At 43.3% G+C, this 15089-nt stretch overlaps 1 protein-coding gene across 4 annotated transcripts in view; it reads right to left on the bottom strand.

Annotated features, from left to right (window-relative positions):
* EVL (Enah/Vasp-like) overlaps positions 1-15089 on the bottom strand; it is a 225346-nt gene that overhangs the window by 90114 nt on the left and 120143 nt on the right. For all 4 annotated transcript variants that reach the window (XM_054025090.1, XM_054025088.1, XM_054025092.1 and 1 more), the window contains exon 3: positions 2044-2221. In XM_054025090.1, coding sequence (XP_053881065.1) covers positions 2044-2221 — 178 coding nt within the window. The remainder of the gene's footprint in view (positions 1-2043; positions 2222-15089) is intronic.

The following is a 15089-nucleotide window of genomic DNA, read 5'->3' as shown; positions in this document are numbered from 1 at the left end:
TCTCCAAGGCACCTTCTTTGAACAATATCATACTTCGCAAAAACACTGCTCTTTGGCTAGACAACAAGCATAAGACTCTTCAGATGAAAAGTTGAAGAAGTTTTGGAGGGAAACCAGGTTCATCATGGAAAGTCAGCTAAATCCAACGACTTCATCATTACAGTCTTCAATTGCCAAAACACAATCTAATTGGTGGGGATCTTATCATGTGACCTAAAATAATGTTTCAGGCTTTGCCTTTCTTTGAACTGAAGGGCCTCACGTGTGTGCAACGTAAGACCTGGTATTGGAGACATTCAGAGTCAAATTGTGCTGGGTCCTGCAAAGGTGGGCTTGGGTGAGGGGGAAGAAGTGCTGAATCAGCCAGAATTCCTCCTGGAGTCTCCTATGGAAGCAGAGCCTCCTCCCCTCTCCCCACCCCCTGGGCTGAAAAAGGCAGAATGTATGCCTCGATCCTTCCGAGACATAGTATGTGTGGCATTTGGGGCAAATTTTCCTGCTCTCTGTTGATTTTTTTAAAGTTATCAATCTATCTGAAAGATAAAAATTGTGGGGGGAAATATCAGCCACATGGCATATAAAGTAAAAATACATACTTCCAGATGCTCCAGGGGTCATTAGGAGATGAGTGTGACATTGCTCTGAGCTTAAATGGCATTTTAGTGTGTTTTGTGGGAGTCAGAAATTATTAAAATGTTTGAGTTATTACTTCATTTATTTAAGATGGCTGCCACTATTGCCAATGAGGCACTGCACTTGGGTGAGATGGTAACATGAAACTGTAATCTCAGGCTAGGTCTACACTACTCGCCTGAATCGGCGGGTAGAAATCGATCTCTCGGGGATCGAATTATCGCATCTTGTCGGGACGCGACAATCGATCCCCGAATCGACGCTCTTACTCCACCAGCGGAGGTGGGAGTAAGCGCCATCGACGCGGAGGTCGATTTTGCCGCCGTCCTCACAGCGGGGTAAGTCGGCTCCGATAGGTCGAATTCAGCTATGCTATTCGAGTAGCTGAATTTGCGTATCTTAAATCACCCCCCCCCCCCCCCCCATAGTGAAGACCTGCCCTAACACAGATTCCTCAGTGGAGGGTAACTGGAGCTGAAGCACTTCCAGAGGGAAAATGGAGGCCTGAAGCATTTTTTGGCAGGAAAATAAAATAAATGGTATAACAAAGCATTTAGAGTTACATTCTACACTCAGTTAACCCACATGCTTCAGTGTGGTAACAGACACATAACTGAGCGCAGAATTTAACTCAGATACTATAGATCAAAGGCTTTAAGCTTACAGAAGAAACTTAAAACCTCTTGGGTTATGAAAGTGACCTCCACTGGGCAACATGGCCCCTAGTCGGTGTCTTTGGCAAGACACCACCAGTCACCTTTTCAACTCATGAAGCAATTACTTTCCACTATAAGCCTGAACTGCAGTCAATATACTACTTGTAACAGCATAAGCCAAAGCCAAGGTTTAAATCTTTGGCCCTTACTGTGTCCTACAACCAGAAGCCACACACTGTACATATATGTACCCTCTATGCAAGGCAGGTAGGCCAATGTAGCCAATGTTTGTAACTGACAAATAAGACACCCGAAGAAATACAAGCTCCAAGTTCTACATGTAAAGTTTTATGAGATGTGGCAGCTTTGCTCTAGCTTTTGTTTGTTAGATTGAGATTCTACCATTCTTACTCCTATTGAGTTGTACATTACTCCACCAGTGGTATCATATAAATAAATGGAGCTACCTGCCCAGTCAGCTACTATGCAGTGTAAGGATGGCAAAATTTGGCCACTAATCTCTTGGCGTGGACTAGACTGAATGAAAAATGGAAAAAAAGAAGGAAAAGCAAAGCATATAAATACATACAGTGCCTGCCACAGCAACTGTTGGTGCAATTAAAGACCCTCTACAAGGAAACTAAATTACATCTTTCTGCTTATTTGTTTTGGCATGGCACAGATACCAGGCGTACCTGCACCACAGGCTAGCAGAGCGATTAATAAAAGAGCAGAGCAAAGCGATTGCTCATACCTCCATCCTGTGAATTCATGATATTCAGCGCAAACAACATTGCATTGGAGAATGTGGTAGCCTCTTCCTTGCTTGCGAAGTTCAAACCATAGACTTGTCGTGCATCGCGCCACTGATGAAAGGTAGGTGTTGCTTGATTGTACTTCAGTCCTTTCACAATTGAATAATTAATCACTACCTGCAATTTGAAATATAGATGAAGGTTACAAATATTCTACTCTCTCAGAGGAAAGAAAAGGCATGGATCAGTTCAGGTCTGTAATGGCAAAAAAATATATATACACACCTTCCAGAACAAGGTAGGCAAGTGTGAGTTTTGACATTTACAGACACATACCTGCTGAGGAGATTTAGAATTGTTCAATGCGGTGTCGGGGCACATGGGCTCGACCTGAAAAATCTGTTACCTGCTCATGCCTCCCTCAAAAGCTCCACCATACAGCTGTGCACATGTTGCAGACAGGTGTTTGACTTGGTGCCAGCAGCTGCTGGCACCCGTTGGGGAGCAATCATCCACAGTTGTTAGAGAAGGGGAGCAACTGATTCATTGGCACCAATCCTCCCCCACAACAGGTTACATGTTTAAGCAGATGCCAGAGGCCTGACTTGTTCCTTCTGCATACTCCAAGTTACTACCAGTTTCTCAAGTGGGAGAATTGTTTTGTCTAGAATTAGATAGGCACAGATTATACCAGAGGACTCAGAGTGTCCACTTCCACCTGATGTCTTGCTGCAAGTTCTGTAACTGCCATTCATGGCTACAGAAATAAAAAGGCATTTTAATAGCATGGGGACAGAAATGCTTACAATGTTTTTTAATCTTTTTGTTGATTTTCATCTTTCTTCTCCAAAAGATGAAGCTGCCAAGTGCTGTGCTCAGAGACAAATTAAACGATTGGTAACAGTCTAATTAGTAAAGGTTCGTAGTCATAGTATGATGGTCGGCATCTTGGCTGACGCATCGGGGATTCAACTAGGAACCTCCAAAGCTAAAAGCATGAGCTGCTATAGCTTGAGCTAAATAGTGAAGGATTCCTAATTGATGCCGTAATAGCCTCAGGTGCTTTGTGGACTGGGCACAGATGGGGACCTATAATGCACACTCGCCAGCAGGCTACACTGTCACTTTATGACAGGTAACATATAAGGGCCAAAACAAAAATCCCCATCCTGAAGGGCTCACAGTCCAAAGTTACACACAGAGACAGTGCCATTAAAATATCAGTGTGGCCGGCGGAGGTTGTCTCTTTACCAAACAGGTGGGGTTAGGGGAGAGATAAGGCTGAAACTTGGTCCTGGATAAGAACAATTCCAAATGTTCAAGTATTGCAAATCTAGGTCTGAACTTCATAGCTGGCCCCTACAGCTGGGGTTATTTTGAGCCTCGCTTTACAATAGGCCCAAGCAATCTCCAGGCTATAATTCTGATTGAAAGCACACTGAAGTCAATGGGAGTCTTTCTTCAGTGGGGTTTGGATTAGGTCATATGTGAATCAGCTCCCTCACTGAGTGATAAGAAGTGACTCACAGGAGTAGAAGGAGGGGGCTTGCAGCACACTGTCTGGGAGACTATTTTAAGTGCAAGGGGCAGCATACGTGAAAGTGTTTAGACAGGAATGAGAAAAGAAGACCAAAGAAGCAGAAAGCAGAGAAGTTTTGGCAGCCCACTCACCACGAAGGGCTACTGGAAAAATAATACTGAGGTGTCAGATAATTAAATAGCCCCCTGCGTGGCTTGTGTAGCAAGGACGTATACAGAAGGAAACTTTGGGGTAAACCTTTAAGAAGCCTCCCTTCTTACAAGTGTAAGTCAGGGTTCCTGCAATGCTAGCTGCCTGACTTCCACTCATGCTCTGCTCCCGAAGATTTGTGCCAGTGTTGCAATTACACAAAACCAACAAGGAGTCCAGTGGCACCTTAAAAACTAACAGATTTATTTGGGCATAACCTTTCGTTGGTAAAAAAAAAATCTCACTTCTTCAGATGCATGGAGTGAAAATTACAGATACAGGCATTATATAATGACACATTATCTGCTAGTCTTTAAGGTGCCACTGACTCGTTTTTATGGATACAGACTAACATGGCTACCCCCTGATATTTGTTGCAATTACAGGCATGAATTCTGTAGGTGAAAACTTTGCCCACAAAAGGGAAGCTGCCCTTTGAAAACATAGCTCTATTAACCTGAAATATTTAACTTATTAGTGGTTGGCAGGTGAGCGCTGTGTACAGCGGGAGATATCTCATTCTGTTGACTGAGTAAGGGTCAGGATTGGGGCCTGACTGTCCTAGCTACAGGTCACAGAAATGCATTCACCTCAGACCTCCAGAGATTTTAAATCTCTTAACTCCATCTCCAGCCTTATCTACTTTAGTAGTTAACAATATACAGTATATCCAACAAATGGGCAAGCCTACTGATTTGTCTCTTCTGTGTTTACAACTATAATGTCAACTATAAGCAGAAAGGTCTGTTCTAAATCCTTCTTCTGTATCATCTTCTTCTGCAGTGAAAATTCACTCCAGGCTTAACTATAGCACAAACAATGTGAGGCAGACATCCCGCACATCTCAGAGTTTGAAAGAAGTACAGAAGCTTGGAGTTCAGGAGACGCAAACCCAAATAATATTAACAGCAGGATTAATTAGTTAATGATTTACAGTTCTTTGGAGATAGAAAGTGCTATCTTCATATTAGGTATTCTTCTTTATCCTCCTGCATTCTCAGGAACATAGGGCATTCACCAGTTTCTGCCATTTATATCAGCCTTGTGCTGGTCTGTTCAGGCTTCTGAGTGTCATGTTGGTGGATTTGTCTTCTTTCTCTGTTCTGCACAGTGTTTCTCTATGTTGCCCTGTTTTCTCTTCCCGGGTGGTGTCCATGTTCTCACCTGACATGGAAGTTGATGGCATCTTTAAAGGGTATCCTCAATGTAACCATTGTTGTCTTCTTACCAGGTTTGATGCTTTAGGTTAGTTTGCTCTACTCAGAATTTCTGATGTTCAAAAAACTCTTTTTAATGGACTCTGAAGATATTCCACAGGCATTTACTTTGGAATGAGTTGATCTTATCATGAATTTCTGTTGTAGATTTACATAATGCGGCTCCATAAAGGAGGACAGACGTGAAGCTGGTGTTAAAGAATCGTATTTTTGTATCCATGCCAATCGTGCTCTCTTTCCATAATTCCAAGTTTAAGAAAGTTGTTTGCTGCTTTTGCTATTCATCGCTTGACACATAGCATGGTGACACCATTGTTGCACATCTCACTCCCTACATAGGTAAAATGACTGACTTCTTGTGCTTCTCCATCTACTCTGATGGTTGCTTTTGGGACATTGATAGCCATATACTTGGCTTCCCCTTGTTAATAAAATTGTTTTGTTATGTTTGCCAAAAGCTAGATTTTTTTCTTACATTAAGTGATGTGTAGTACTAAGCAGGACAAATGTCATCAGCAAAAATAAGATCATCCAATACACTTGTCCATAAAATTCCTCGGCTGCCTTCTGCCATTACAGTCAATGACCAATGCAAAATAGTGGGGACATAATACACCCTTGCCTTACTGCAGTTGTCACTACAAACCATTGGCTGATGTTGTCACCACCTCTGACTGCACATTCTGCATTATTGTAGAGATCCATGATAATTCTAATTATTTTTGTTGGTATTCCATGATATGCCATAATTTTCCAAAGACTCTGTGTATACTGTCAAAAGCCTTCTGAAAAATCTGTACAGTTTATCACAAGAGTGCATTCCACTTCACACTTTGTTCTATAATATATGTGGGAACAACAATATGGTTTTCATATGATCTCAGTGGTCTCAAACCTGCTTGTTCCTCTCTAAATTGGAGATCTGTTTCTTTATATGTTCTAGGATGACGCACTAAAAGCAATGTGATTCCTCTCCAATTATTGGAATAGGTATGGTCACCCTTCTTTAGCAATTTTTCTATGGCCTCTCTTCCTTTGGGTTAGGGCCTTTTCTTCATTCCATATTCTATCTAAAAACACAAGGAAAGTCTGGAGGGCTGTTTCGTCGCTTGCTTGAGCCATTTCTCCAGCTATGTTATCCTCTCCAGCTGATTTCTCATTTTTGAGTTTACGGATGTCAAGCTCTAATGCAAAGTCTTCATCATGTATTTCAGGAGTTTTGCTTGTTCTTGGTCTATTTAAAACAGCCTAAAAATGTTCTGTCCATCTTTTCCTTTGCTCTTCTTCTGCACTAAGAGTATTTCCATTTGCACAAGGCCTCCAGTGCTGCTAAAGTTTCCTGTTGGCTGTTTAACTGTATTATACAAGGTTATAAGGTCACCTCTTTGGCTAGCATCTTCAGCCTCTTGACATTTTCTGTCAATGTATGCCTTTTCCTCCCTTCTAGCACTCCTCCTTTTTACCTCTTTCTGTAGAGCTCTGTATTCTTCTTGCCACTTGCTTGTCTCTTCACACATCTTAGCATTCATGTGTTTTTTCTTTTTACTACTTCTCTTTTCCATTGTTGCCTAAGCAGCATTCTTCCCCTTTAGATTTTGTTATTATTAGGACTGTCTTTGTGCTTTCTAGACGACACACTCTAATGTTTTCCTACAGAGTATCACGGTCTTGGTTTTCTTTAGCTGATTCCATTAAAACACTTAATCTGTTCTTCGGTTCAAGCTGAAAAGCACTTTTTGTGTTTGGATCTTTCAACTGTGCCGCTGAAGGGCTTTCTTCTTTTTAACCTTCTTTTCAATTTAGCAACACAAAGGTTATGGGTACTACCTTTGTCTATTTCCCTGTACACACGAGCTGCAAATCTTTCTCAAAATGCAGAAATGATCTATCTGGTTCATTGTAAGTATTTGGTATTATTAGAATATTATTATGAACTGTGTAATTAATTAGATTATTAATTATACTTATGTTTAATTAGTTTCTGAATTTTTTTCTCTCCGTTTTGAGTCAAAAATGGTTTTGAGTTTTTAAAAAAAAAAATCAATGTAACAGATGGATGACTCATCGCTCTAAGAACTTTGACATTTCAGTGGATGAAAAAATTTAAATTGGCTGAAGAATATTAGACAAGTAGCGAATGTATAAGCACAGTACCTGCTTTCCACACATTTCCATTACCATTTTTAGGATGGCACAAGCCTGCCAAAATAAATATTTAACAGACATCTGATAATCATATATAGAATTTACATAAAATAAAATGTAAATGTATTTTAATCCAAAGACAGGTATTAGTGGGTAACTAATGATACAATCACTGCTTCCTTAACACTGTTTCCACCATACCCAGATACTGGAAATTAGCCTAAAATGAGAATTTCCTTGTTAACTCTAGACCAGGGGTCTCAAACACGCGGCCCGCAGGGTTGTTTTCTGCGGCCCGCGAGCTCCTCGCGGCCTTCCCCAGTGTTTACCTAGAGCGGCTCCAGCCCGACGTGCACTGGAGGAAGGGCAAGCTCCCTGCCTGCCCTGCCCCCTGCCACTCCGGGAAGCGGCCGGAACCTGGTGAAGGGGGGACACAGGGCTCTGTGTATTGCTCTTGCTTCAGGCAGCATCCTCAGCAGCTCCCATTGGCCGCAGTTCCCCGTTCCCAGCCAATGGGAGCTGCTGGTGGTGGTGCCTGAAGCAACAACACCACACAGACACCTGTGCCCCTCCTCCCCCAGGTTCCAGCCACTTCCCGGAGCGGTGCGGGGACAGACAGGCAGGCAGGGAGCCTGCTCTGCCCCCTGTGCGCATCGGGCCAGAGCCCTGCCCCCCGAACCCTTCCTGCAGCCCAACCCCCTGCTGTACCCCACACCCCTCCTGCACCCCAACCCACTGCCCTGAGCCCCCTGCTGCACCCCTCCTGCACCCCACACCCCAACTCCCTGCCCTGAGCCCCCACACCCTTCCTGCCCTCCCTGGGGGCAGGAAGGGGGCAGAGTTGGGGTGGGGATTTCAGGGAAGGGGTTAGAATGGGGAGGGCCTCATGGAAGCGGTGGAGTGGGGGCAGGGCCAAGGGTGGCAAGGGGAGGTGTCAGTAATGCGACCCTCGGCCAATGTACTAGTCCTCATGTGGCCCTCGTGGTCATTTGAGTTTGAGACCCCTGCTCTAGACCACATCCTTTGTGTTCTATGGACTTGGTGATTAGTGAATGGTTCGAGAACCAATATCAGCTGAAGATCATGATTAAACTTACACTTTAATCGCCATGAGTACAATTCTGATCTCACATTACTTTGTCACCCCAGACTTCACTGGAGAAACTCCTGATTCACAGTTGTGTGAGATCAGAAACAGGACGCATAGCCATTTTGGGTGATGTTTTGGACAGATACCTATGGGTTGTTGTTGTGTTTTTTAAGATTTCATATTTCTCACTACAGATAATGATTTGGCCAGCTAGAGAACTACAGAAAGACCAGAATGAGTGCTGTTACATTAAGAGTACAAGTTAGTGTAACATCAGCACTGTCCCTTTACAATGTGGTGGATCTGGAGCGCTCATAGTAGATATTCTATAATTCTTATCACAGCAGCATTTTCAGACTGGCACAAAGGATTCATCACAGGGATTTTTATTTGAAAAACTCATCTGAATAGAAGCAAAATGGGCAATTATGCCTTGCCTTCTTTTTCTTATTTTTTTTTTGTTAATAAAGTATTTGGGGAAAAAAAGATTCTAAGTGATGTATGCCTTAGAAATATAATGTCATACCTAGATTATTAGCTCTCTGGAGCAGGGATTGTCTTTTTGTTCTGTGTTTGTACAACGCCTAGCACAATGGGGTTCTGGTCAATGACTAGGTTTGTTAAACACTATTGTAATACAAATAAAATAAATAAACAAAAAACCAATAATAATTAAAACAAACAACCCCCACCCTACCCAAATCCCCCTGCTGGTCATTTAGACTGCTCAAAGGATTGGATCTGGGATCCAGAATCTTGCACCTCTGTTCCCCATTCACAACCAACTCATGCGTCTAGTGAATGAAGTCTGTTGCGGTCACAAAGCTGCTCAGTTGACTATGGGATATAAATTAGCAGTATCAGTCCAGTTCTGCAAGACCACAATTACTGCCACTAGATGGCAGACACAGCCCGGGGGGGGAGGGGGCAATGCCTGAATCACACAGAGATGGAACTACTTGCTCATCCTACAGACAATCCCTCTGAGTTTAGGCAAGGGAATATAGGGAAGTTTCCATGGCTAATGCCCATGGTGAAATGGGTCTGCAGAGAGCGATAGGGGTCTTATGTCTGGGCTAACAAGCCAGTATATTCACATTTACCAATTAAAAAAAAATTAAGCTTTTCAACCATCTGTATCTTAAGCCAAGGAGGCAGAGTCAAGGCCTTTGAAGAAATGTTTGGGAAGACTGGAACGTGGCTCTCTCTACTCTGAACAGTCTGTCCCCTTCATCTGGAGAGAGTCTTTGGTTTTCAGGGGCAGGACTGTACAAACCTGAAGAGCACTAAAGGGTGTGGAGCATTTGGTGATTAACATAATTAAAGATAAAAATTGCAAAAAGCCGCTCCAATAAATGATTTACCAATGCAGATACACTCTTCAGTTTGCATATCAGTGTATTTAATCCCTTGTGGACCCAAGAATTCAGAATGCTGCCTTAACTTTGGGGGTTTAACCACTTCACGTGGAAGAGAGATGGAATTCAGACCCTCTCGCTCATATTAACTCTTGGAATACTGCCACTTTTCAGGCTGCCAGCAAAACCAATGTGTAGAACAGGGATGGGCAAACTTTTTGGCCTAAGGGCCACATTGACATTGTGAAACTGTATGGAGGACCGGGAAGGGAAAGCTGTGCCTCCCCAAACAGCCTGGCCCCTGCCCCCTATCGGCCCCCTCCCACTTCCCGCCCCCCTCAAAACTCCCGCCCCATCCAACCCCCACTGCTCCTTGTTCCCTGACCGACTTCTCCCGGGACCCCCGCCCCTAACCACCCCCCAGGATCCCACCCCCCTATCCTACCCAACCCTCCCTGCCCCGACTGCCCCGCCCCCTATCCACACCGCTGCCCCCGACTGCCTCTTGGGACCTCCTGCCCTATATCCAACCCCCTCCCGCCCCGCCCCCTTACCATGCTGCTCAGAGCAGCAGGAGCTCACAGCCCCACCGCCCAGCTGGAGCCAGCCACACCGCCCGCTCTGCCCGGCAGGAGCGGCGGGCCAAAGCACTGGCGGCTCAGCGCGCTGAGGCTGCTGGGGAGGGGCCGGGGGCTAGCCTCCCTGGCCAGGAGCTCAGGGGCCGGGCAGGACGGTCCCATGGGCCAGATGTGGCCCGCAGGCCATAGTTTGCCCACTTCTGGTGTAGAAGAATAAGTATAGAACCTGTCCTCATGCTCCAAAGGGTGGCCTCCTTTAAAAGGAAAAGGAAAGGAAGTGGCATGAGTTTAATTTTGCCTCCTTAGTCAGTAGTTTCATAATAAAGCAAATACAGGACTGCTTTGTTGCTTGATGAAAGAATGAAGGCAGAGTAGCATCCGCTGTAGATGGTGCTTAGATCACAAGGCGAATTGTGAAATGGAAAGTTGGATGCTTCAAAGTAGCAAATAAAATAAATAAATACATAAAAATTTTCCACTGTTCGGAATATAGCTTTTATACAATTTCTAGGGGAAGTTTCCTCTAGAGCGACGTAGGTCAGAACCTAGGATTTGCCACACTGGACGAGACCAGTGGTCCACCTAGAGTACTATTTATCTCCAACAGTGGCCAGCAGCTAGGCATGGTGTAGAAGCCTCTGGCACACCCTATCAATGGCCACTCTGGGTCTGAGGTAGTTTGCCCCTTCTCACAACTCAACCCTCCCATCAAGTTGCTTACAGGGCCCCACCTTTTCCAGGATAATAAAGAGTCCAACAAACAGTCCTAGAAGCTTATGTCAGGTCTTCAGCCCCAACCTGAGCTCAGTAGTCTTTGCCCCCTTACAGTCTTTGCCCTGTCTATGATTGGGATCCGGGCACTACCATGATAATAATTCAGGGACATTTCCTTTCAGCTTGATGTTTGTGGCTCTTGCAACGTTTCCCCAGATTAGCACCAACTGCACATACTCTAAAATTCAGAGGGTTATAGCCTAATAACCTCAGAATGGCTAATACCTCCACAGAGCATGCCAAATTTAGTTCTGCTGCAAGCAGGCCCAGCCCCCCCCAACTTCAATAAAAGAGGTACCCCGCCTACACCGGGAATGAATTTGACCCAACATTTTCAAAAATGTGGCAAATTTATACCACAAGGAAGCTGTCAGGGTACAAGCTCCAATTCTGGCCTAACCTTGCAGTGGTCAATTCTGAAAAGTACCACCTTCTCCAAGGCCCCATTTTTATATTAATTTTCTAGCTCGGGACATTATGTAAATCCTCCAGACTAGTGTGATTCACTTTTGACTTGTCCTGTCTATTTCTTCAGCACAGCCCTGCCACATGCATCCCAATAACTAGATCCTCTTGAGGCTGTATGACTGGATATTAAATTCCTCACTTAAAAATCACTCAATCATCCCTCTGAATTAAACTAAAAGCAGCTGACTTCTGCAGACAAATATTCAAGACGAATGACTAACAAAATGGAAGTGGTTAAAGCGCTGGTGACCACAGCTTGAAAAATGCCTCAGCCTGTACTGCTGCTGCTTTTTTGGGCTTGCTGATCATGTTGGTATGAGTCTACACGGATATGTGCGTCTGTGCAGGGGAAACAGATGACTTCATTTGCACTATGTCGTTAATAAGTACTTAAACATTGCAGCCGAGAAAGAGAGAGAGACACAGTGAAACGTGCGAATGAGACCTATAAAATGGTCTGATGACCACTTCCAGTTGTTAAATTGATGTTGAGTGTGATCGTATATAATCTTAAAAACCACATTAGTGGGAATGAACCTTTTTGGTGAGCTTTTCAGTGGTGACTAACACTGCTCTACAGCCAAAATGCTTCTGAAATAAATGTAGTCAAACTTTACTAATTCTGGGTCACTGAGAACTAAAATGATGCTTAAAATTGTTGATTGGCTCTAGTTTTCAAGATATGCTATTGGGTCAGTATATACGACCCTTGACTTGGGAATGGCGGAGGATAAGTGAGTTATAAAGGGAAGGGATCTCAGTTTAAACCAGAAATGATTAAAATACATCTTTGACTGGATCTATGAATAAATCTATGACTGGGTTTGGACAGTACTTGCTTTTTAGGCAAAACAATGAATGATGCAATCTGAAGCTGGTATTGCGTCATACATGATATGAATTGCATCATATTATTCCTAGAAGTCATGGATGATGCAATCATAACAAAGCTTACATCACTCTGCTGAACAAATTGCCCTATATCAGCTCTAGAAATCATACAGTGTCGTGCTCTCTTATTTGTCAGTGTTTGATTTTGCAAACGGACACATTTCTGTTTAGCCAAAGTGAGCAGAGATGCCTCGTACTTGTGCGAACAGTGCAGATAACTTCTGCTATGTTTGTGGTGAAGTGACTTTTGCATCACAAAAGTGCAGTATAACCACTATGGTTAAGAAAGCCTATCACCTTTATTTTGGCTGCAAAATTGGAGATTGGGACAAGAGGTGGGCCCCACACATATGCTGCAACACTTGTGCAACAAATCTTCGCCCGCCAGTGGTTGAACAGGAAAAGGAAATCTATGCCTTTTGCAGTGCCAATGATTTGGAGAGAGCCAACAGATCATACCAGCAATTGTTACTTCTGCATGGTGCCTCCAGTTGGGAAAGGTGTGTCAAAGAAGAAAAAGTGGACTGTGCATTATCCAAACATTCCATCAGCTATACGCCCGGTACCCCACAGAAAAGGACTGCCGGTTCCTGATGCACCAGAATCACTCTCACTTGAGTCAGACAAGGAAGAGGATGAAACTTCTGGTCCTGAACCATCAATGTCACAGGACCCACATTTTTTCCCATCCTCCTCCTCTGAACCACACCTCATAACACAAGGTGAACTGAATGACCTTGTCAGGGATTTGGAACTACCCAAGAGCAAGGCAGAGCTGTTGGGCTCCAGACTACAGCAGTGGAATCTCCTGGCAGGTGATGTTAGGGTTTCCATATTCCGTGACCGTCAAAAGGATCTTGTCCCATTCTTCTTCATGGAAGATGATCTTGTAGCCTGCAACAACATCGATGGTGTGATGGCAGCCCTCAACATCGTTCACGATCCAGATGAGTGGAGACTGTTCATTGATTCATCGAAGACGAGTCTTAAAGCTGTTTTACTGCATAATGGCAATGTTTCGCCATCAATTCCAGTTGGTCATGCAGTCCATATGAAGGAAACCTATGACAACATGAAACAACTTTTGAGGTGCATAAACTATGACCAACATCAGTGGCAGCTTTGTGGCGATTTGAAGGTTGTTGCTCTCTTGCTTGGTCTGCAGACTGGATACACAAAGTACTGCTGTTTTCTCTGCGAATGGGATAGTCGTGCAAGAGATTCCCACTACATCAAGAAAGATTGGCCACTCCGACAGTCATTGGAGCCTGGGAGGAAAAGTGTTCAGCATCCACCACTTGTTGAATCAAGGAAGATTTTGTTACCACCCTTACACATCAAGCTGGGTCTGATGAAGAACTTCGTCAAGGCCATTGACAAAACACAAGCAGCTTTCAAGTACCTCTGTGGAAAATTTCCAAGGTTAAGTGAAGCTAAGATAAAGGAAGGTGTCTTTGTTGGTCCTCAGATTCGTGAACTTCTTCGAGATGACTCATTTGACTATGCACTGCGTGGCAAGGAAAAGACGGCATGGAAAGCCTTCCAGTTAGTGGCAATAAATTTTCTTGGAAACAACAAGGCAGACAACTACAGGCTGTTGGTGGAAAACCTCCTCAAGGCATACAAAAGCCTTGGTTGCAACATGTCACTAAAGATACATTTTTTGCACTCTCATCTAGATTTTTTTCCACCGAACTGCGGAGCAGTGAGCGACGAGCACGGCGAGTGCTTTCACCAGGACATTGCAACAATGGAGAAACGCTATCAGGGCAAATGGAGCCCATCAATGCTTGCAGACTATTGCTGGACAGTGACAAGAGATGCTCCATTTAATGAATTCAAGAGACAAGCCAAGAAGCGCCGAGTAGACACTGAATAGGACTAAACTATGTACATAACAGTTTTTTGCCTTTTGTTTCATAATAAATTTTATTTATATAACCCTTTTGCTGATTTTTAAAGTGTTACATAAACAGGACAGGTGAAATATTATCATGTAAAGCAACCATAAACACATGAAAAGACCTAGGTTTACAATTTATGATTAAAACTCTACTATCTACACAATATACATAGACATAAAATGTAAAAACAAATATCTTAGAAACAGTAGCCAATCAGTTGTTTTAATTGTCATATTTGAATTCAGCACATCAAAATACATAATAAATAGCACATTTTATCTCTGAAGCAGACGACTTCTCAAAAATTGTAGACCACTGTAATTAGAGAAAAGGACAAACAGAGATAGAAAGGTAAGGAAAATAAGAACTAAGTTATAAATATCATTAAACAAAACCAGGAAAAGGGCCACAAGAAAAAGCAGCTAGAGAAAGACAAGAAAGAGAAAACCTACATGCAGCAGGAGACGCAGCAGGAGACAGAGAATGCAAATTAAAACGAAAGATTCAGAGAGATCTAGAGTAAGGAGAAAATTAAACAGAAGACATTAAAAGCAGACAAAGGTCATGTCATGTAGATTATACTAATCTCTCTCTATCTCATCCTGCCAATCAGTATGCAATACAAGTTTAAATTAACCCTGTGCGGCAGTAGTGTGCTAGGGATTTGGGGCCAGATCCTCAGTTGGTATAAATTAGTATAGCTCCGGTGATTTTATTTTATGCCAATTTATACTAGCTGAGGATCTGGCCATTTTTAGAAAACATGCTTTGCTAGCTAAATAGTTAATTTTAACAAACCCTCACTTTTCAATGGGACTTTACTGAAGTCAGGATGAGTGTGCATGAATTGGTTTGAACAGAGAACAATTTGCACTGGATGTCATTTGTTGT

The sequence above is a fragment of the Malaclemys terrapin genome, chromosome 4 (assembly GCF_027887155.1).
Source record: "Malaclemys terrapin pileata isolate rMalTer1 chromosome 4, rMalTer1.hap1, whole genome shotgun sequence".
Lineage (NCBI taxonomy): Eukaryota > Metazoa > Chordata > Testudines > Emydidae > Malaclemys > Malaclemys terrapin.
This window is presented reverse-complemented; position numbering and strand designations above follow the sequence as displayed.